The 19,875-nt window shown below is 36.7% G+C and overlaps 1 protein-coding gene across 3 annotated transcripts in view; it reads right to left on the bottom strand.

Moving 5' to 3' along the window:
• Positions 1-19,875, bottom strand: part of LOC132065622 (uncharacterized) — a 98,822-nt gene that overhangs the window by 72,177 nt on the left and 6,770 nt on the right. For 2 of the 3 annotated variants that reach the window (XM_059459099.1, XM_059459101.1), the window contains one exon: positions 19,196-19,681. The exons of the other annotated variant lie outside the window; for it this stretch is intronic. In XM_059459099.1, the coding sequence (XP_059315082.1) occupies positions 19,388-19,681 (294 nt within the window). In that variant the 3' untranslated portion in view covers positions 19,196-19,387. Of the gene's footprint in view, positions 1-19,195; positions 19,682-19,875 lie in introns of those variants that run through there. 3 annotated transcript variants of the gene reach the window in all.

The following is a 19,875-nucleotide window of genomic DNA, read 5'->3' as shown; positions in this document are numbered from 1 at the left end:
CTTCAATCAATGCATGTACGGAATTGGTTAAAAGAACAACAAATGCCACAGGAATTTCAAGAATAGCTACAAAAAATCTGGTAATTAACTTCTCCGGGAGTCGGTAGTAATGAATTGATATAGCTACATCCCTAAACAGCACGGAACTGCACCCATCTCTAAACGTCGAGACATCTCAGATCACCGATCATTCCAAGTAGGACGATCTTCCAAAGTTCTCCCAAACCGAGAGGAGGACATCCAATCTGCCAAAGTAAACTTGGTCATAAAGAAAATAAACATTGATTCGAGAAAATTTACCTACCCATTCTAAAGAATAGTTGACTGTTTGGATAAAATAAAAAAGTGCTTTGAGGCACTTGTTTTTAAAAAGCCAAAAGCTACAATTCCTAACTTATGGCTTATGCTTAAAAGCCACTTAAAATAAGTCCATCCAAAGGGGTTCAAAATTTTGCAGCCAATATCAAAATGTTAACCGGAGCATGGACAAGCGTAAAAAAAAATGCACAAATTTCTTAACAGAATTTCCTAAAAGGTCGACCAAACACCTCAACTCTATAAAATAAACATTTTTTGACTTCCCAAAAGCTCGAGGGAAACGAGGCTATAAAGGCAAAACAATAACCAAAATAAAATTGAAAAACAACACAATGTACTACCTCTTGATGAGCGGATCTTATGCAACGTTACGATTTATCGAGCTAATCGAATCTTTTTTAACACATACCTATTAATTCAACAAACCCCACAAAGAAATTCAAGAAACAAAATCAAAACTTACATCAAATTCAAATCCTTATAAGCATTCAAGTAAGAAAAAAAATTACTTCTTTCTTTCTTGCGATTAACTAAAATAGCAGCACCAAATGCTCCACGCCCAATTTGTTCCATGATCTCATAATGATCCATTTTTTATTCCATTACTTACTAAAACACTAAAAAATATCCAAGAAAAAATATGTAAAAATTTTAAAATCAGTCACAGCATCATCTTTATCAGTCAAAAAACTTAAGTTTTAATTTTTGCAGACCAATTCTAGAAAGAAAAAGAAAAAAAAAAAACAGCAACACTCTGAGTACCCATAAGCACAAAACACATAAAGATTGCTTTTTTATTCAAGAATAGGCTTTTGGGTATTTGAGAAATCAAATGTTTGACTGAAACTTAAGTTTTAATTTTTGCAGATCAATTCTGGAAAGAAAAAAAAACAACAACAACACTCTGAGTACCCATAAGCACAGAACACATAAAGATTGTTCCTTTATTCAAGAATAGGCTTCTGGTCAAACTATGCCCGTGCGATGCACGGGACCCAATGTGATTAATTTGGTTACTAACTTTAGTTAGTCTTTATGATTTGTATATTTTGTAAAGGATACCGCGATTCTCCTTAGTGAGTCTCCATATTTTGTTTCTTTTCCTCTTATTTTTCCCCTTAATTTATTGTTAAAATTTGTCTTATCTTGATTATGTCTGCCTCTTTTTATATTTAGTAAGTTGACAATTTAAATATTCTACATATCAAGTTTATAATCACAAGATTTAAAGGATGTTTTATTATATTATACACATTTTTAATTTAGAACCACAAGATTCAAAAATCTAAAACTCCGTCACTTTAATTAGCCAGTCTTTAAGGTTTGTATTCTGTAAATAACTTTTAAAAACATTTTAATTGTTATTATATATAGCAATATATACAAAACATATTTTATATACCATTACTTTAGTTATAGTTAAAAAATGATGAAATTAAGTCTTTGAGATGAAAAGAGTCGGACTTTTTTCTCATTGTCATGACAATGAAAGTTATTCATCTATGTGAAAAAGAAAATTAGTAAGAATATGAGGGGAAATTAATATTTTGATTCTAGATTTTTTTAAAAAAAATTCTTCAATATCTTATATGTATACCGATAGGTTGATGTCCATCTCAATTAACTAACTGTTCAGATCCAAACCTAAGTACCATTGTTGTATATATTGTATTTTTTAAAAGCAAAATTAATAAAATATTTTTATTAAATTAATTAAAAAATATGTTAATTATGGGTAAATTAGTTACATTATAATTTTTTATATTAACAATTATAGATAAAAATAATTGTTACAAAGAAATCATAATTAAAATTTAATTAATTTTATCTTGACTTGTAAATGAACAAGTAATTTGAACATATATTTTTAATAAGATGGCCAAGTAATATGGGACGGAGAGGATAAGATGGAAAAGATTTAATTAATTTTATCTTGATTTTGTAAATGAACAAGTAATTTGGACATATAATTTTAATAATGTTCAGTACTTCATTTATGAACAAGTAAAGTGCAAGGAGAAAATAAATATGTGTCGAAAAATTAAAATTGAAGTGCATACGTGTATACATGAGGAAATAATAAATATTCAGTACTATGACATATGTTCATATGGGATAAAAAATTAGTTTAGTAATGTGGCCAAGTAATATGGGACAGAGGAAGTACTTCATTTATTAATTCTTAAAGAACTTAAAAAGTCAAAAGTCAACAAGTATAAGTTCACGAGGAAAATAAATATGTCAGAGAATTAAGTTTGAAGTGCATACATGTATACATGAGAAGAGATAAATATTTAGTATTATAACATATGTTCGCGTGAGATTAAAAAGTAATTGATTAAAATGTACAATTTATATAGCTTGTGGTACAAATTTATATTGTTGTGTTAGTCCTCTCTTCACACTTATATATATTACAATTTATATAACTTTTGGTACAAGTATTCATTATTGTGTTAAAGTGTATAATTCATACAGCTTCTGGTACAAGTGTTCAATGCTGTGTTAATCCTCTTAAGGCACTTAAATATAATAGAAATAAGTAAGATAGATTTAAAATATCTGAAATCGCCAAAATACCCTTGTTCGTACCTTGTTCGTCCACCTAACTACCTAACTCCCATTTCTGTATAGTAAAACAAAAAATAATAATTAAAAAAAAAATATATATATATATATATGTTTTAGGAAGAATATTTAAAAATTTGTAAAAGGTGTTAGAGATAAACCTGGGAAAAAAAAAAGTTTGATCAAATCTCAAATACTTATATGTTGTAAAATCATAACTTGGAGTGACCAATTTATATGACTTTTAGCTACTCCTTTTGTCTCAATTTTTATGGCACAGTTAGAATTTCAAGAGTCAAACCCTTTCATTTTGACTGTGAATTTGAATATAGAATTTTAAAATTTATAAAATAAAATTTATATAACTAGGTAAAAAGTACTATAAATCACAATAATTGATAATTCAAATATTTAAAAGATATATTAAAAAATTACAGTAAAAGAAAAACTTATTTGAATTTCGAAATTCAAAAGGTGCTACATAAATTGGGATAGAAGAGTAATATTTTATAGCCTGTTTGGCCAAGCTTCTAAATTTAGCTTATTTTGAAAAGTATTTTTAAAAAAAGAACTTTTGACAAAAAACAGTTTATGTTTGGCTGATTACTTTAAAAAACACTTTTGAGCAGCAATTAATTTTTGGCCAAGCTTTTAAAAAGTATTTCTAAGAGCCCGTTTGGATTGACTTATAAGTTGGTCAAACCAACTTATAAGCCATTCTTATTTGGGTGTTTGGTGAAATAAAAAATAACTTAAATTAAGTTAAAAACTGCTTAAAATAAGCCAAAACCAAAAAGTTGCTCAACCCCAACTTATTTTATTTTTTGGCTTAAAAGCCACTTTAATTTGACCAACAACTTCACTCTTTTATCCCTTATATTTTCTGTCAATTCCAACACTATCCTTATTTCTAAAAACCCTTTAAGCACTTTTATCCAAACACGTAATCTTTATTTATATTTAAAGACTTAAAAATCTTTAAGGACTTATGTTTAAAAGTCACTTTTTTTCAGCTAATCAAACGCTCTAAGTGTGTTTTTCTTAAAGTCTTTTTAGGCAAAAACTACTTTTTTTTTTAGAAAAAAAAAAAACTTCTGCTACTTTCCAGAAACACTTTTTTTTCCCCAAAAACTTAGCCTAACACCTCACTTTTTAAAAATAACCTCTTTTGTAGAAAAATAAACTTTCTACTTATAAGCACTTTTAAATTACGAAACACATAAATAAATAAATACTTATTAATACAGGCTTGTCCAAATATTTTCTAAATAACAAGGTTTGAGGAATTATTTTGAGAAAAAAAAATTCCTCAATGCTATAGCATTCAAGTTTTTAGTTTATAAGTGACAACATAAATTTGGGTAAGTACAACTTTCAACAACAACAGTTCAAAAAATATATGAACAAAAAATGGCAAAAACACTCGCATGCAATAACTTTGAATAGCCATTTCATAGCCCCGAGTATCCTGACATATACAAAGTTCAAGAAACATCAGATGTTTTTCCAAATCGATGAGACAAATATATTTAAACAAAATTATCAACACCCAAAAAAACGCAGACACCTCTCCATTCCATTTCCGACATGTCAATACAGAAGACCCATAAATATTTAAAGAGACAAAGACTGATTAAAAAAAAAAAAAATACCTAATCAACACAAGGACAAATGAAAGAGAGCTCACCGAGCAACATTGGAGAACAATCAATTTGGAAGTTAGAGAATGAATCAATTTTGCAGAGAGAATTAGTAACAGAGTAGTAGTAAAAGAACATAAGTCTAAACAAAGAAGGAAAAGTGTTTTGGGGGAATGTGAGTGAAAATGGCAGAGGAAAACAGTTGTTCCCCACACAGATTAAAAAGTAAACATGTGTTGCCAAAATAGTAAAATTGAAGGGTTAATATTTAGCTGCAAAATACAGGTGTCCATAGTAGAAACGCAAAGAAATTCAATCACCCAATAACATACGTCCAAGTTGACAGTACACTTTTTTTTTCACTTCAAGTTGACAGTACACTTCGCATTAATGCAGTTTGTCCCTGTTTAGGGTACTATTTATGTAGCTTAGAAATTCAATGACCCAATAACATATGTCCAAGTTGACAGTACACTTTTTTTTTCACTTCAAGTTGACAGTACACTTCGCATTAATGCAGTTCGTCCCTGTTTAGGGTACTATTTATGTAGCTTAGAAATTCAATCACCCAATAACAAATGTCCAAGTTGACAGTACACTTTTTTTTTTTTTTACTTCAAGTTGACAGTACACTTCCCATTAGTGCAGTTCGTCCCTGTTTAGGGTACTATTTATGTAGCTTTTTGTACAAATGTTTGTTGCTGTGTGGTCCCATCCAACTCCCACTTCTATATATTAGTAAAAGTAAAAGTAATATATATATATATGTGGGGTCCATCTCCATTATTTGATAAGCAAGAATTTGGCACCAGCCAAATTGCAACTCTTTTCAAAGATAGTTACAAATGGTTGAATTTGGCACCGGCCAAATTCAATGCAAAGATGAAAAATGACACATTTCATTCCTATAAATAGGAAGCTCTCCATCATCTTTAAACACACCAAAAAAGAGAAAAAATTATAGAGAGCAAGGTATTCCATGATCGTAAGAAAATAGTCGTCGAAGAAAAATAGAGTGTGAGGGATATTATAGTGAGGTGGGAAAAATCAAAAGAGTGTTTTTCTTTTTGAGTGTGTAGTGGTCTTTGGAGTATTTATACCCGTGACTACAAAGGTAAAAATTCCTTACTATAGTGATATATCATTTTCCTCATAACCGTGATTTTTCCCTTTATTCAAGGGTTTTCACGTAAAATCTTGGTGTCATTATTCTTTGCATTTTATTCTTCTGATTTAACCATAAATTAGTGTTAAAAGCGTTTATCACTAATACCGTGAATATTAATTTTGCGGGTCTATTTTATTCCCAACAAGTGGTATCGGAGCCAAAGTTACGTACGAGTATGCTCGTGGTTGCGGCACAGGTCGAACTTCCACGTGAGAAAAAATTACTTTGGTCTCCGAATAAATAGTATCTGTATTTGTGCTAAACGATGGAAATCAACACTAGTAGAATGGTTACTTTGAGTGGCGTAAATTATGCCATTTGGAAGGGCAAAATAGAAGATTTGCTCTATGTCAAGAATTTTCATCAACCTGTCTTTGCCACTAAAAAGCCTGATAATAAATCAGATGAAGAGTGAAATTTGTTGCATCGGCAGGTTTGCGGCTTTATTAGACAGTGGGTTGACGATAATGTGTTGAACCATATTTACGGGGAGACACGTACTCGGACCTATCGGGAGCATCTTGAAAGTTTGTATGCTCGAAAAGCGGTAACAACAAGATGTTTTTGATAAAGCAAATGTTGGGTTTAAAATACCACGATGGTTCCGCAACGAAAAGATCATTTGAATATTTTTCGGGGATCATGAACCGATTATCGTTATGGACATTAATTTTGATGAAGAAATTCAAGGCTTGTTTCTACTTGGTTCCCTACCGTATTCTTGGAAATTATTAGAACTTCATTATCAAACTCTGCTCCGAATGGTGTGATCTCTATGGATCTTGCCAAGAGTAGTCTTTTAAATGAAGAGATGAGAAGAAAATCTCAAGGTTCCTCCTCATCAGATGTCTTAGTGACTGACACTAGGGGGAGAGGCAAGAATCGTGGTTCTCAAAATAGAGAACATAATAGAAGCAAATCTAGAAGCAGACTTAAAGATATTGAGTGCTATCATTGCGGGAAAAAAGGGCACACAAAGAAGTTCTGCCGGATTTTAAAAAAGGAGAATAGAGATAAGGAGGAAAAGAAATGTCACGACCCAACCCCGTAGGTCGTGACTAGTGCCCGAGCTGGGCACCCATACGAACCTGCTAACCGTAATCGGCGTACAACAGATTATACACATACACGAAAGTCGGACACCAGACCATAGCTAACATAATCGGACCTTATACATACAGAATAGTAACACGTCACCCCGTAGCTGTCATAAATACATATTCACATATATACATATATATTCCGCGGTCACAATATCCAGCGGATGATATCACACATAAGCCGGGGGGCCCCGTCAACATACGGGGGACGTCCAGAACGCAGATCACACAGACACAAATAAACAATAACTACCCATAACCCACACGTATATGTCTACAGACCTCTAAGAGTCATAACAGAATCATATGGCGGGACGGGGCCCCGCCGTACCCATAAATAAACATATATATATACATATAACAGAGATGTCTGTACCAAAAGTGTGGGCTCCGGATCAAAGGAGCACTCCATGGGACTGACGGATGTCTGGCGGACGGATCACCAAATCGTATATGTCCGTACCCCCGCGTCATGAAACGTGACCCCGAAGAAAGGGGGTCAGTACGGAATATGTACTGAATATGCAAGGCATGAAACATAGTATACAGAGTCATAATCGGGTCAAAAGTTCAGAAAGTAAATGCAATATCAGAATATCAAAATGCTTACTGAGTAAAACACAAATCATGCATAGGCTCTTAGAATATGGTCGCCCTCCTGACATTGGCGCCATAACACATCATACTCCGAAGTTTTCATATCTCCGTATCCCCGTCACACCGCGCATCACATATACCACGGTGCCGGCCTGAAAAGGGGGCGCGGCGTACCGGACACATCATAACACCATTATCCACGGTTCCCGGCCAAAGGGGGCTCGGCGAACCGGACACATCATACTCCGGAAATATAGCATAATGCGCACGATGACAACCGGCCCCGGGACTCGGCGAAGGAAGTAACAATAGTGTGCACGAGCAGAGTCGTGAGAAACTATATGCAATTTAAAAAAAATATTTTCCAAAAATGTAATGGAAAAATCAAATAAGCTATCATTTGGAAGTCGGGACTTAGTCATGTCAAATATCTTTCGGACGACATTCGGGAACGTATCAAATACCTTAAGCATATCACGGAACCGTAGGAACCATAGTCATATATATCATTATGACGGACTCAACGGATGAATAAAGTAAGCGACGCTCGAGAGCGAAAACGATAACTAGGTTAAGTTCTTTCAAAAAGTCACCAGGACTATACAAACGAAAATCTCGGGGACCACGGGTGTGCATCGACCAATCCGGGCCCGCCTATGAAAGTTGGTAACCTTTGTTACACCTCGCATTTTGTACGTCTTCGGAAAAATTGGAAACAGGTCGGAATGGTAGGAATTAAGGTTCTAATTGGATTCTACTTAGTGTGCATGGGATGTTTAAGGAAAATATTGACGCGAAAATATTTAGGAAGGTTAAGGACATTGTAATGTATTGATTTTGTTTGGTTCATAAGTTGGTTATGAAAATTTAGACGTGGAAATATCGGAAAAGACTAAGGGCAAAATTGGAATGTCGGAAAATAGTTTCATGAATTACCAAAGTATGGGCTAAGGAAATTGGGCTTGGAAAATTGACAAAAGTGGTATCAGAGCGGTTAGGTCCTCGGAATGTCTACAGACCGTGTCTAGTAGAGTCCTGTTTATGGTGTGAAGCGCGCCACATTTATAAACGGGAGGCTACCGAACATCTAGGAATTGTTGACTAACTTTCCGTCCTAGATCGTGCGATAGAGCCAAGTCATAGGAAATAAAATTCCTTGCGCGAGCTTTACACGGCGGAAAATGGTAAGTGGTGACGGGAGAGGTCACACGGTAAGTCGGATATATTTATTCCGTTACCCGAAATAGAAGATTCGAATGGCTAGCGTGGGATACGAGGCCGTATATTCTGCATGGTATTATGGGTATTTGCGGCGTACAGGGTTCGAGTAACAAGAATTTGCAGAGGTGACTACCGAAGGTCAAGAAGGGTAAAATAGTAATTGTACAAGAAAGGACGTGTTGTGAATATGCCTCGGGATCCGTAAGGCCTCGATTAGCCTTGTATTATGTAATAAAGGTCGTGTGTGGAAATGGACGTGATTATACCGACATTAAGGGACTAGAATCCGTCGAAGTTGCGAAGTTAAGCGTGCTCAGGGGAGGAGCAGTTTTAGGATGGGTGACCCCCCTGGGAAGTAATTGAAAAATTTTACAAACTTGGAATTTAAGGGGATAAATGGAAGTTTGGGGTAACCTAAAGGAAACGGGAGTCTCGTGGAAGCGAGATAGCACCCTTACGAAGTCGCGCGGTCGGAGCGATTAATGAGGAAAAAGAAAGAAAGCGCAATATCGCTTGGAAATCAAGGTAAATTTAAGTAGCGATTGGAAATGTTTATAAGTAGAATGATAATGAGTGTGTGTATATATGTATGTGTATGACTTTTTCTGGTGATTATGTTGGTCGAAAGGCGAGTCCTAACGACAAAAAGTTGCCCTAACGGAAGGCATTACGAAACGGAACATAAGGGTGAAGAGAAAGAAAGTACAAGATAGCCTCGGATTTGTATAGGCTTGAACAACGTTGGAATTATTTTGTGGGATAGTCGATAATAATCACGTAGGTGTGTGTGAAAGCGTACGATATTCTGCATACAATTGTATCGGTAGGTAAGTAATTCCCAGCCACCGGTGCTACGGTGTGGGAAGCCGGTAATCGGATAAAGACATTGAAGTTCGAGTAACAAGGAAAGATATGGTACAGGTGTTGTAAGATAAGTTGCTACTCTTTCCACTATGGATTAAGGTTGGGAATTGAAGTATTGGAGGGAATTAAGGACAAGGAATATGATTAAGTGAAACCTTCGAAGGAGTTGACAGGCAAGGTAGGAAATCAGCGTAACAACGAGGAAAGTAAGTTTGTAATCAAGCGAGGAGTATAACAAGACAAGGAAATTTCCGTAGGTCCCTAAGGTAGTAGTAAAAGTAGCTTAACCCTGATCGCGACTCTGTATGCCAAATTTCTGCGCTCCTGACCTCGATGAACTCTGTCTATTATACCTCTATACTTCCGACTCCGACTGCAAATCCGTCTGATACATCTCTGTACGATTGACTCCGATTATGAATTTGTCCGACATACGTCTGCACGTCTGACCTCGACTATGAATCTGTCTGGTATACGTGCCGGTACGCCTAATTCTGATTATGGGAATGCTCAATGTGCTTCTGTACGTCTGGCTTCAATTTTGAGTTTGCTCAAGACAATCGTCGGAACATGATTCTGTCCGTTGTACCTTCGTATCTTTTGCAAATGAATCCGAACCGCTTTGGAACTTTCTTAAATAACTTTATGGAGTCCAATGATTGAAATTTATGTCCGCCACCTCAACGAACCGAGGTGGCCCTCATTTCCGATTTACTCTTTTGTATTTACGATTTGTCTTCGAGCGCTTTAAGAATGTTTTAGCTACTAAACAAAAATCGTTTTAAATATTCCATTAAGTCCTATGAAACGTTTTGACATGTACTTCGGCTCGAACGTTCGTTCGACATAATCCACCGTGATGTCCGAAAGGTACGTACTATGACTCCGTCCGATTTCACTAATTTGATTTGCCATTTGATCCGCCTCGTACCGAGTCTCCGGATATGTAAATGTTATTTTTCCGCATTAGTTTCTCACTACTCCACTCGTGGATGCCTCAATGTTTCCCCACCGAGCCCGGCCGGGATATGTTCTCAAGCGTATGTCTCGCATTGTTCGCCGCGCCCCGGTGTGAGGGGCGGTATATACGTACATGGGTTGTGGTGTATGATGTGCCGTATACGCTTATTCTCGATATCCGATTATGTGATCCGACGTGGCCACTTGTATGTTATGATTTGTTCGGAGATATTTCTTACTCGAAGTATCTTGTGTTGGCGCGGGACCGAAGGGAGCGCCTTCGGTTTCACCGAGTCCCATACGGGGCCGGCTTTGCATATGTTTTTCGCATGCATTACTCATGATATTTCGGTATGTATTTTGATCCCCATGTATCTTATGCCTCCTCCGCACGTTCGTTCGATTTTGATTTTATTTATTACGTTCTACGCTTTACATATTCGACATTTTCCGTACCGACCCCTTTCTTCGGGGGGGCTGCGTTTCGTGCCGCGCGGTGTGCACGACCGGCTTTGCGGAGCCATTGCTTAGGTTATCTCACTCACCGTTGAAGTGCTCCTTTGTCCGAGCCCGTATTTTGGTATAAAATTCTCTGTCGCATATGTACGTGTTTATTCGGGCACGCGGGGCCCCGTCCCGTCATATGATAATGTTATGTTCCTCGCTCGTTCGTGCAGGGTACGTAGACATGTGTTGTGGGTTGTATATGTTCGGGGAGGTTTGCGTACGTTCGTGCTTACGTATATTGTGACGGCCTTATCGGCCTTCGTGCGCATGCCCGCTTGTCTCGGTTAAATTATTATTTCTGTTTATTATTAATATTTTGCTAATTTAGGTTAAGGTACGTACGAGTGCCCAACTAGGGCACGTGTCGCGGCCTACGGAGTTGGGTCGTGACAACCTTATTCGCATTAAGATCTTTTACGAACAGTTTTGAAGCGATCCGAGCCTTTCTGTGAAAGTTACGGACGTTCGTAGTTACAGAACCTTTTACGACAAAAATCTTTTTATGCCACTCTTAAAGTCCAATCGTACAAAGACATAAGGGCCATAGTTTAACTAAATTGAATTGCGAATATCAAGAGGTGAATAAGACTCATATGCTTGCTCGGATCACGAACGGAATCGCCGAGACTCGTAACTTATCATAACTTAATCGTATCTAAGACATGCCAATAAAGAAAAAGGGTAAGCCTTGCATACCTCGTTTGCTCTCCAAGCTAATCCAAATTTACGTCGCAGACTTCCCAAGATCTACAATACGTCATTAAATATCAAACATTAGCTAAAGGCGTTTAGAAACCCGATTCCAAGCGAACACCAAATTTACTGCAAATTTGCGCATTTCTAAATACAACGACCCCGAGAATTCAACTCGGCCAATTTGTCAACAACAATACCAATAACCATTCTAACAACATTCAAACATCCTTTAAACAATTCTCACAACATTCCAAATGGCCAAACCAAGTTACCACCTAACCCGAAACTTTCCAATTTCCATAGGGACAACATCACTACATTTCTTCCTTCCCAATTCGTAAACTATATCGACAATCCACACATTAATAACATTATCCTCACAAATTCAAGAAACTATAATAAGATCACATTAAGCTTCAATTCAAATTTCACGGTTTTTAACTTCAACTTGGATCATTAACCTTCATTTTACGTCATAGAATTCATAACGACGACAACCAAAATACTAGATAACATTAGCTCATTCATTACACACCAAACAGCCCTAGTCACGGCCAAACATCAACATATGTAATCCCATGAGTTTCATTCATTTTCTACACATTACAACAACACACAAACATGCTAAATTCAATTAATTCTCCACTCCTACACAACACACCTAAACACGGCCACACACACACACACACGGCTTCACCTCAACATTCATATTTTCATGAATTTCCTTCACTTTCACATACTACAACATGCACAACCATCCATAACATATAGAAATAAGGTTGAATCATACCCCTTTTACTTAGTTCTTCAAGTTGGCTATGCTTGGCACCTTGAATCAACGCTTGTTTTTACCACTCCAACGAATCCACCACGTTGTTATGCACCTCCTAAAGAGTAGAATTGCTAGAGAAAATTATTTCTTTTGATCACTTCCTTCTCTCTCTCTCTCGGTTTCAAGCTTGGCCGAATGGCCCTTCTCTTTTTCTCTCCCTCTTTCTTGAAATTTCTAGAGGTAAAATGATGAAGCATGAAATAATTGTCATCTTAATTCACATATATTAAACATCCATGTGGCCATGGCCCACACCTCATGTGGCCGGCCACATGGCCTAATTTTTCATGAAATTTCAACTTCCAAAAATTAACTTTTGGCCCCCAAATTTTTCATGAGATGTCTAACTTTTCATAATCCACTTTTAATCCCAAATTCCATAATATCTCATGCCAATAAAATCATAAGCAACTCATGCCTTGAAATAAATCATGGTCAAAAAAATCTCTACTTCGTATCCCGGAACAATCTTGTCCTTAGCCTATCATAGTTAGCTCGGATTATTCCGACGTACAAAATACGGGATATAACAAGAAAGAAGATGGCAATCGTGTGGCCACCGTCACTACAGAAGATCTTGTCACTGTCCTTGATGCGGATCTGATAAATATTGCTTGTGATGAGTCAAAGTTTGGGTAGGACATGGCGCGCATCTCATGTGACATCAAGGGAAGGAATTTTTCTCATCCTATACTCCGAGTGACTTTGGAACTTTGAGTATGGGTAATGACCGTATCTAGGTGGCCGGTGTTGGAACGATTTGTCTGGAAACTAGTATTGGAACTAAACTAGTTTTAAACAATGTAAAGCATGCACCCGATGTTCGTTTACACTTGATCTCTGTTGGTGTTTTGGATGATGAGGGATATGTCAGTACCAATGGTGCTGGAAAGTGGAAGCTTACTAAAGGTTCCATGATTGTGGCTCGTGGCGAAAAAGCGTGGTCTATCTTGGACTACGGCCTCTACACGTGTTGATATGGTGAATGCGATTGAGAGCAATAGCTCTTCAACATTATGGCATAAGAGGCTTAGCCACATTAGCGAGAAATGACTAAATGTTCTCGCCAAAAGAAATTATTGTCAAATTTCGAAAGTGCTAAATTAGAAAAGTGTGAGACCGCTTTGTTTAGGGAAAAACAAAATAGAGTTTCTTTCAAGTCTCATCTTCCTTCAAGAAAGACGAGTTGCTTGAGTCGGTGCATTCGGTTTATGTGGTCCAACGAAGACAAGGACTCGGGTGGTGCACTTTACTTTGCTACTTTTATTGATGATTGTTCAAGAAAACTTTGGGTCTACGTCTTGAAGACCAAAGACCAAGAGTTGGTGTCTTTAAGCGGTTCGTGCTTCGATGAAAGAGCAGAAAAAAGTTTCATGTATTCGTGCGATAACGGTGGTGAATATTGTGGACCGTTTGACGAATACTTGCAAGCAACGGGTATCGTACACCGGAAGACTCCTCTAAGACTCCTCGGCTCTTAATGGTTTGAGCGAGGATGAACGGGACCTTGATGGAAAGAGTTAGATGTTTGCTTTCAAGCAAAGTCGCCGAATTCCTTTTGGGATGAGGCATTGTTGACTGTCGCACATGTTATTAATCTATCCCCTGCGGTTGCTTTGCAAAGTGATGTTCCAAATAGAGTTTGGTATGGCAAGGATGTTTCCTATGACCACTTGAAAGTGTTTGGTTGCAAAGCTTTTGTACATGTGCCTAAAGATGAGAGGTCAAAATTAATTGCCAAGACAAGGCAACAATCATCATTGGTTATGGCCTTGATGAGTTTGGTTACGGCAGCTATATGATCCAATTGAGAAGAAGGTCGTGAGAAGTCGTGATGTTATCTTCGTGAGGATCAAACCATTGAAGATATTAACAAAGCCGAAGAAGATAAAATCTTCAAGTTCAAGGTTTAGTTAATCTTGATCAAGTCCCTCATACAAATGTTAATGACGTTGGTGGGCTCGATGACGATGGTGATGCCCAGAATCATGTTCCAGATCAGCATGTTGATGATGATAACGATGCTACTATTGATGAGGTAGATGCTCCTACTCATGAAAGTCGTGGATGAGTCAGATATTCCACTTAGAAGGTCTACTAGACAACATGTTCCTTCTTCCCGTTATTCACCTAATGAGTATGTATTACTCGTTGCGGGGAGAACCGAATGTTATGAGGAGGCCATGGAAGATGAGCACAAGGATCAATGGATTGAAGCCATGCAAGATGAGATGAAATCTCTACATGAGAATCATACTTTTGAGTTGGTGAAATTGCCTAAGGGCATGGAGGGCTTTGAAGAACAAGTGGGTGTTCAAAGTTAAAGCCAAGAACTCGGCTTGAAGCCCGGATACAAAGCTAGATTGGTTGTTAAGGGATTTAGTCAAAGGAAAGGTATTGACTTTGACGAAATATTTTCTCTGTCGTGAAAATGTCCTCTATTCGGGCCAGTTCTTGGTTTGGATTGCTAGTCTTGATTTGGAGATTGAAGCGGATGGATGTGAAGACACGCTTTTTCTTCACGGTGACTTAGAGAGAGAGATCTATATGGAACAACTTTGAGGGCTTGAGGCAAAGGTAAAGAAAATCTTGTATGCAAACTTAAGAAGAGTCTATATGGATTGAAGAAGCTCCCGGATAGTGGTACAAGAAGTTTGAATCTGTTATGAGGGAGCAAGGCTATAAGAAGACTTCTTCAGATCACTGTGTGTTTGCACAAAAATTTTCTGATGATGACTTTATCATCCTCTTGCTATATGTGGATGATATGTTGATTGTAGGCAGGAATGCTTCCAAGATTGACGAGTTGAAGAAACAGTTGAGTAAGTCTTTTGCAATGAAAGACTTGGGTCATGCTAAGCGATTTTGGGCATGAGAATTACTCGTTCAAGAGATGAAAAGAAGCTTTATTTGTCGTAGAAAAAGTACATAGAACGTGTCTTGGAGCGCTTCAATATGAAGAGTGCTAAGTGGGTTAGACACCTCTTCTGGTCACCGAAACCGAGCAAAGAGATGTGTCCTACAACAACGGAGGAAAAAGAGAGAATGGCCAAGATTCCTTATTCCTCGCTCGGAAGTTTGATGTATGCAATGGTATGCACTTTCGACGGATATTGCTCATGCAATGTCGGTTTTGTTAGCGATTTCTCAAAATCCGGGGAAAGAGCATTGGGAAGTTGTGGAAGTGGATACTCGGTATCTAAGAGGAAGCTGAGATGAATGCTTGTGTTTTGGAGGATCAAATCCAATTTTGAAGGGCTATACGGATTCTCGATATGGGTGACCTTGATAACGAGAAAATCCACCCCGGATATCATTTTACTTTTTCGGGGAGCTATATCATAGCGGTCGAAGTTGCGAAGTGTGTCGCCTTTCTACAAGGCGAAGTGGAGTATATTGCGGCTCGTTCGGCAAAGAGATGATATGGCTCAAGAGATTCCTTCAAGAACTTGGATTGCGAAATGGAGTATGTTGTCTATTGTGACGGTCAGTGCAATAGACTTGAGCAAGAACTCCATGTACCATGCGAGAACAAAGCACATCGACATCGGATATCATTGGATTCGTGATCGGAGTAGAAGCGAATTGTTCCAGGTCAAGAAGATTCACACGAGTGAAAATCCTGCAGATATGTTAACCAAGGTGATTCCCAGAGACAAGTTCGAGTTATGCAAAGAACTTGTCGGCATTAACTCTATCTGAGAAGACGGAGATGCCTCCTTCAGTTGAATGGGTCTGGAAGGGGAGATTTGTGGGGTCCATCCCCATTATTTGATAAGGAAAAATCTGCAAAGGAAGAATTTGGCACCGGCCAAATTGCAACTCTTTTTAAAAATAGTTGCAAATGGTTGAATTTAGCACCGGCTAAATTAAATGCAAGGATGAAAAATGGCACATTTCATCCCTATAAATAGGAAGCTCTCCATCATCTTTAAACACACCAGAAAAGAGAGAAAAAAATTATAGAGAGCAAGGTATTCCATAGACTGTAAGAAAATAGTCTGTGAAGAAAAATAGAGTGTGAGGGATATTGTAGTGAGGTGGGAAAAATCAAAAGAGTGTTTTTTCTTTTTGAGTGTGTAGTGGTCTTTGGAGTATTTATACTCGTGACTACACAGTGTAAAATTCCTTACTATAGTGATATCAGCTGCTCCTCTTGGCCGTAGTTTTTCCCTTATTCAGAAGGGTTTCCACATAAAATCTTGTTGTCATTATTGCTGCATTTTATTCTTGCTGATTTAACCATAAGTTAGTGTTCCGCGTTTATCACTAATACCGTAAATATTATTTTTACGGGTCTATTTTATTCCCAACAATATATACTTATACTATATATATATATATAGTAGATAGAGATTTAGAAATGGTTAGTGTAGAATGTGACGATAGTTACTCAGTTAACTCCCTTAATTTGAGCTTTCTTTACGTTTTCCAAGTCAAGCAGATTTAAGGAATCAATTTTCATTTTCCAGCTACTAATAAAGGTCTTGACTCTTGAGAATCTGACATTTCACAATCTACAAAAGAGGTATTGGTATCCGTGAAAGAAAAAAAGGATATTTTTTCTGTCCTAAAAGGATTGTCACTTTTCACTTTTTGAAAGTCAAACTTCTTAATTTTGACCGTATGTTTGAACATAAAATCTTTAAAATTTTCAAAATAAAAGTTAGATATTTGGAAACTATATAAAAAGTACTCTAAGTCACCATAATTAATAATTTAAAATATTTAAAAGGTATATAAAAAATTACGGTCAAAGAATAATTCGCTTGACTCTCGAAAAGCGAAAAGTGTCATTCTTTTTAAGACGGAGTACTAGAATTTAACTGTGAAATAATAAAAAAGAAGAAAAGGAGGAATATTACAAAGGATATGCTGTTAATTTGACGGTCCTCACCTCCAGGTGCTGGAGTCAAAAAGGACCATGGGGTTAAATTAAATCACTTTTGTCGAAAAGTAATAGCACAAATAGGATAAAATAAGGGAGAAATCTAGTTTTATGGTAAAGGATTAACAAATCCGTGGGTCACCAATTCACTCTCAAGTTTGACATTTTAAATATTTTTTGTCGAATCGTTTGGTATAAATTTTCGACTCCATCATTGCTTAGTGCATATATATACTTCATGGGTTGCACCCAAGGGTGTGATCTGATGGTAAATGAAGTGGATTAGTTGATCAAATTGCGGCAAACTAGTCCAAACACTAGGAATTAGATTATAAAATAAAATACACTTCATGGGCTAAATCATGCAAAACATCTTTCAGCAACTTTTTTCTTTTTTTCTGTATAAATATCCTATTACCTACAAATTCGTGGACTCTAGTAGAGGTGGAATCTTATAACAGCATTATTAAAAAGAAAAAGGCTTTCATGAAATGGAATTGGAAAAAAGATGAGTAACTTTATCCATCTCTGACCAAAGAAAAAGTCCCCTCTAATTTGGTATAAAAGTACCAAGAGGATATGTCAATTTTCCATTGGTTTATTCCAAGGAAATGGAATTAATGCTCTATATATATAGCTCATGTGAAAGGGTTCAGTTCTTTGAAATCTAAAACTTAGTGAGAAAATAATGAGAACAACTCAAAATGAAAGGATGAGTTGGAGTAAGCTTAAGAGTGATAGGGCCACTTTTTATTGGCATGCAGTACTGATAATTTGGTGATCATGAATTATACATATATAGCAGCTGACATGCCAAAGGAAAGTTGCCCTATTACTCTCTCTGCTTAATATATACTATTTTCTACTACATCCTACTGAAGTCTCAAGTATATTGCATTCTGTAAGTACAATACTTTTTCCCATTTTAATTTATGTGATAATTTGAATAGACACGGAGCTTAACAAAGATTTTTTATTTTTTATTTTTTTATGAAACTTGTGGTCTGATAATATCACATCATTTGTGTGACTATTGAAACTTATTGCTTTGAATTGTCATAACATTTGTGTGGTTATAAATCCTTTTCATTAAGGATAAAATGGAAATTGTAAAGTTAATTATTTTCAATTTTGGAATTCTATCTTTTTCTGAAACGGACTAAAAAGGAAAATGTATCGCATAAACTAGAACATTAGAAATACATTATATGCAAAAAGTACAAACTTAATATATACTACTATGCTATGTTAATTTTTCTCCTTTGACAGGAAGGACATGAAATGGACATTCAGTAATGCAGGTTTCAATTACGGACCAAGAATAAGACAATAATAACAAAGCAAAGAGGTATCAAGCAGTTGCAACCTATATTGCTCAGGCTATCCAAAAATGTTGCTACACTAGTGTCGGATCCTCCAAAAATGCACTACTTTTGGAGGATCTGACACGCACCCGTTAGCATTTTTGAAGAGTCCGAGCAACATATGTTGCAACTTGCGACAACCACCGCGCACAGCCCAGCAACTCGGGGAACAGTTCAGTTGTGGCGGGCAAAACATTTCACAGGATGTCCTGCATCATAAATATACCAAAAATAGCTGCAGGTTACATTATATAATTCTAGATCTTCTAGAGCACTTCAAATACTAGACTTTAAAAATTATAGCAGTCAAATTCAAATCCAAGTGAAGGGACAATTATCACTCCAACTGCGAGTGATACTCCTCCATTAACTAAAAAGGTGATAACTTTCTCACACTAACCAACACGCCCTCCTTGGGTTCTCTCTGTGTTGAGTCAACTTGGAGGACAGATCAAGTAGAGTGCTGAACTAGGTTAACGCAAACTAAAATCGATTTACACAAGAAAGATTCAGGAACTATATATTCAACGTATTCACAAGTCATTAGAATTTCAGAAACGATATTTCACATACATGGTATAATAGAAAATAGTATATATTCAACGTATTCACAAGTCAATATGTCTCTTATTCCAGTGAACTTAAACATTGAGAAAACCTGCTATCAACTTCTACCATCAACATCAAACCCAGCTCCAGTCCAACCAGGTGCTGCTGAACCTCTACCTTTAGGCACTATGCCAATTCCCTTTCCTCTTCCTTGGAGATTGATTTTCTTCTTACCTCTTGCTTCATCAAGAGAAGGCAATTGTTTTCGTCCATTTTCTGCTGCACTACTTCTAGCATTTCCTTCTTTCAATGTATTTCCAGATGATCCGCTCAACGATTCTTGTGTATCCTTAACTGAGGAAACATCTTGAGCCATACTACTTTGTGTAGGTACCACAGTATTTTGATCCTGGAGACCACATATGGAAAAAGCCACTGGCATTGGTTAGGAAGTCATCTTAAGCACAAAACAAAACAAGCAATATATCACTGCAGTATGCCACGCTATCCATATCGTTCCAAATAAAATTCAAAAGTAGAAAGAAAAGCAATACAAGAAACTCTACAATTCATATCCTTGATAGCAAAACTTTTAATCAAACA

This window comes from Lycium ferocissimum, chromosome 7, assembly GCF_029784015.1.
Source record: "Lycium ferocissimum isolate CSIRO_LF1 chromosome 7, AGI_CSIRO_Lferr_CH_V1, whole genome shotgun sequence".
NCBI lineage: Eukaryota > Viridiplantae > Streptophyta > Magnoliopsida > Solanales > Solanaceae > Lycium > Lycium ferocissimum.
The sequence above is the reverse complement of the archived record's forward strand: the minus strand, read 5'-3'. Positions and strand labels throughout refer to the sequence as shown.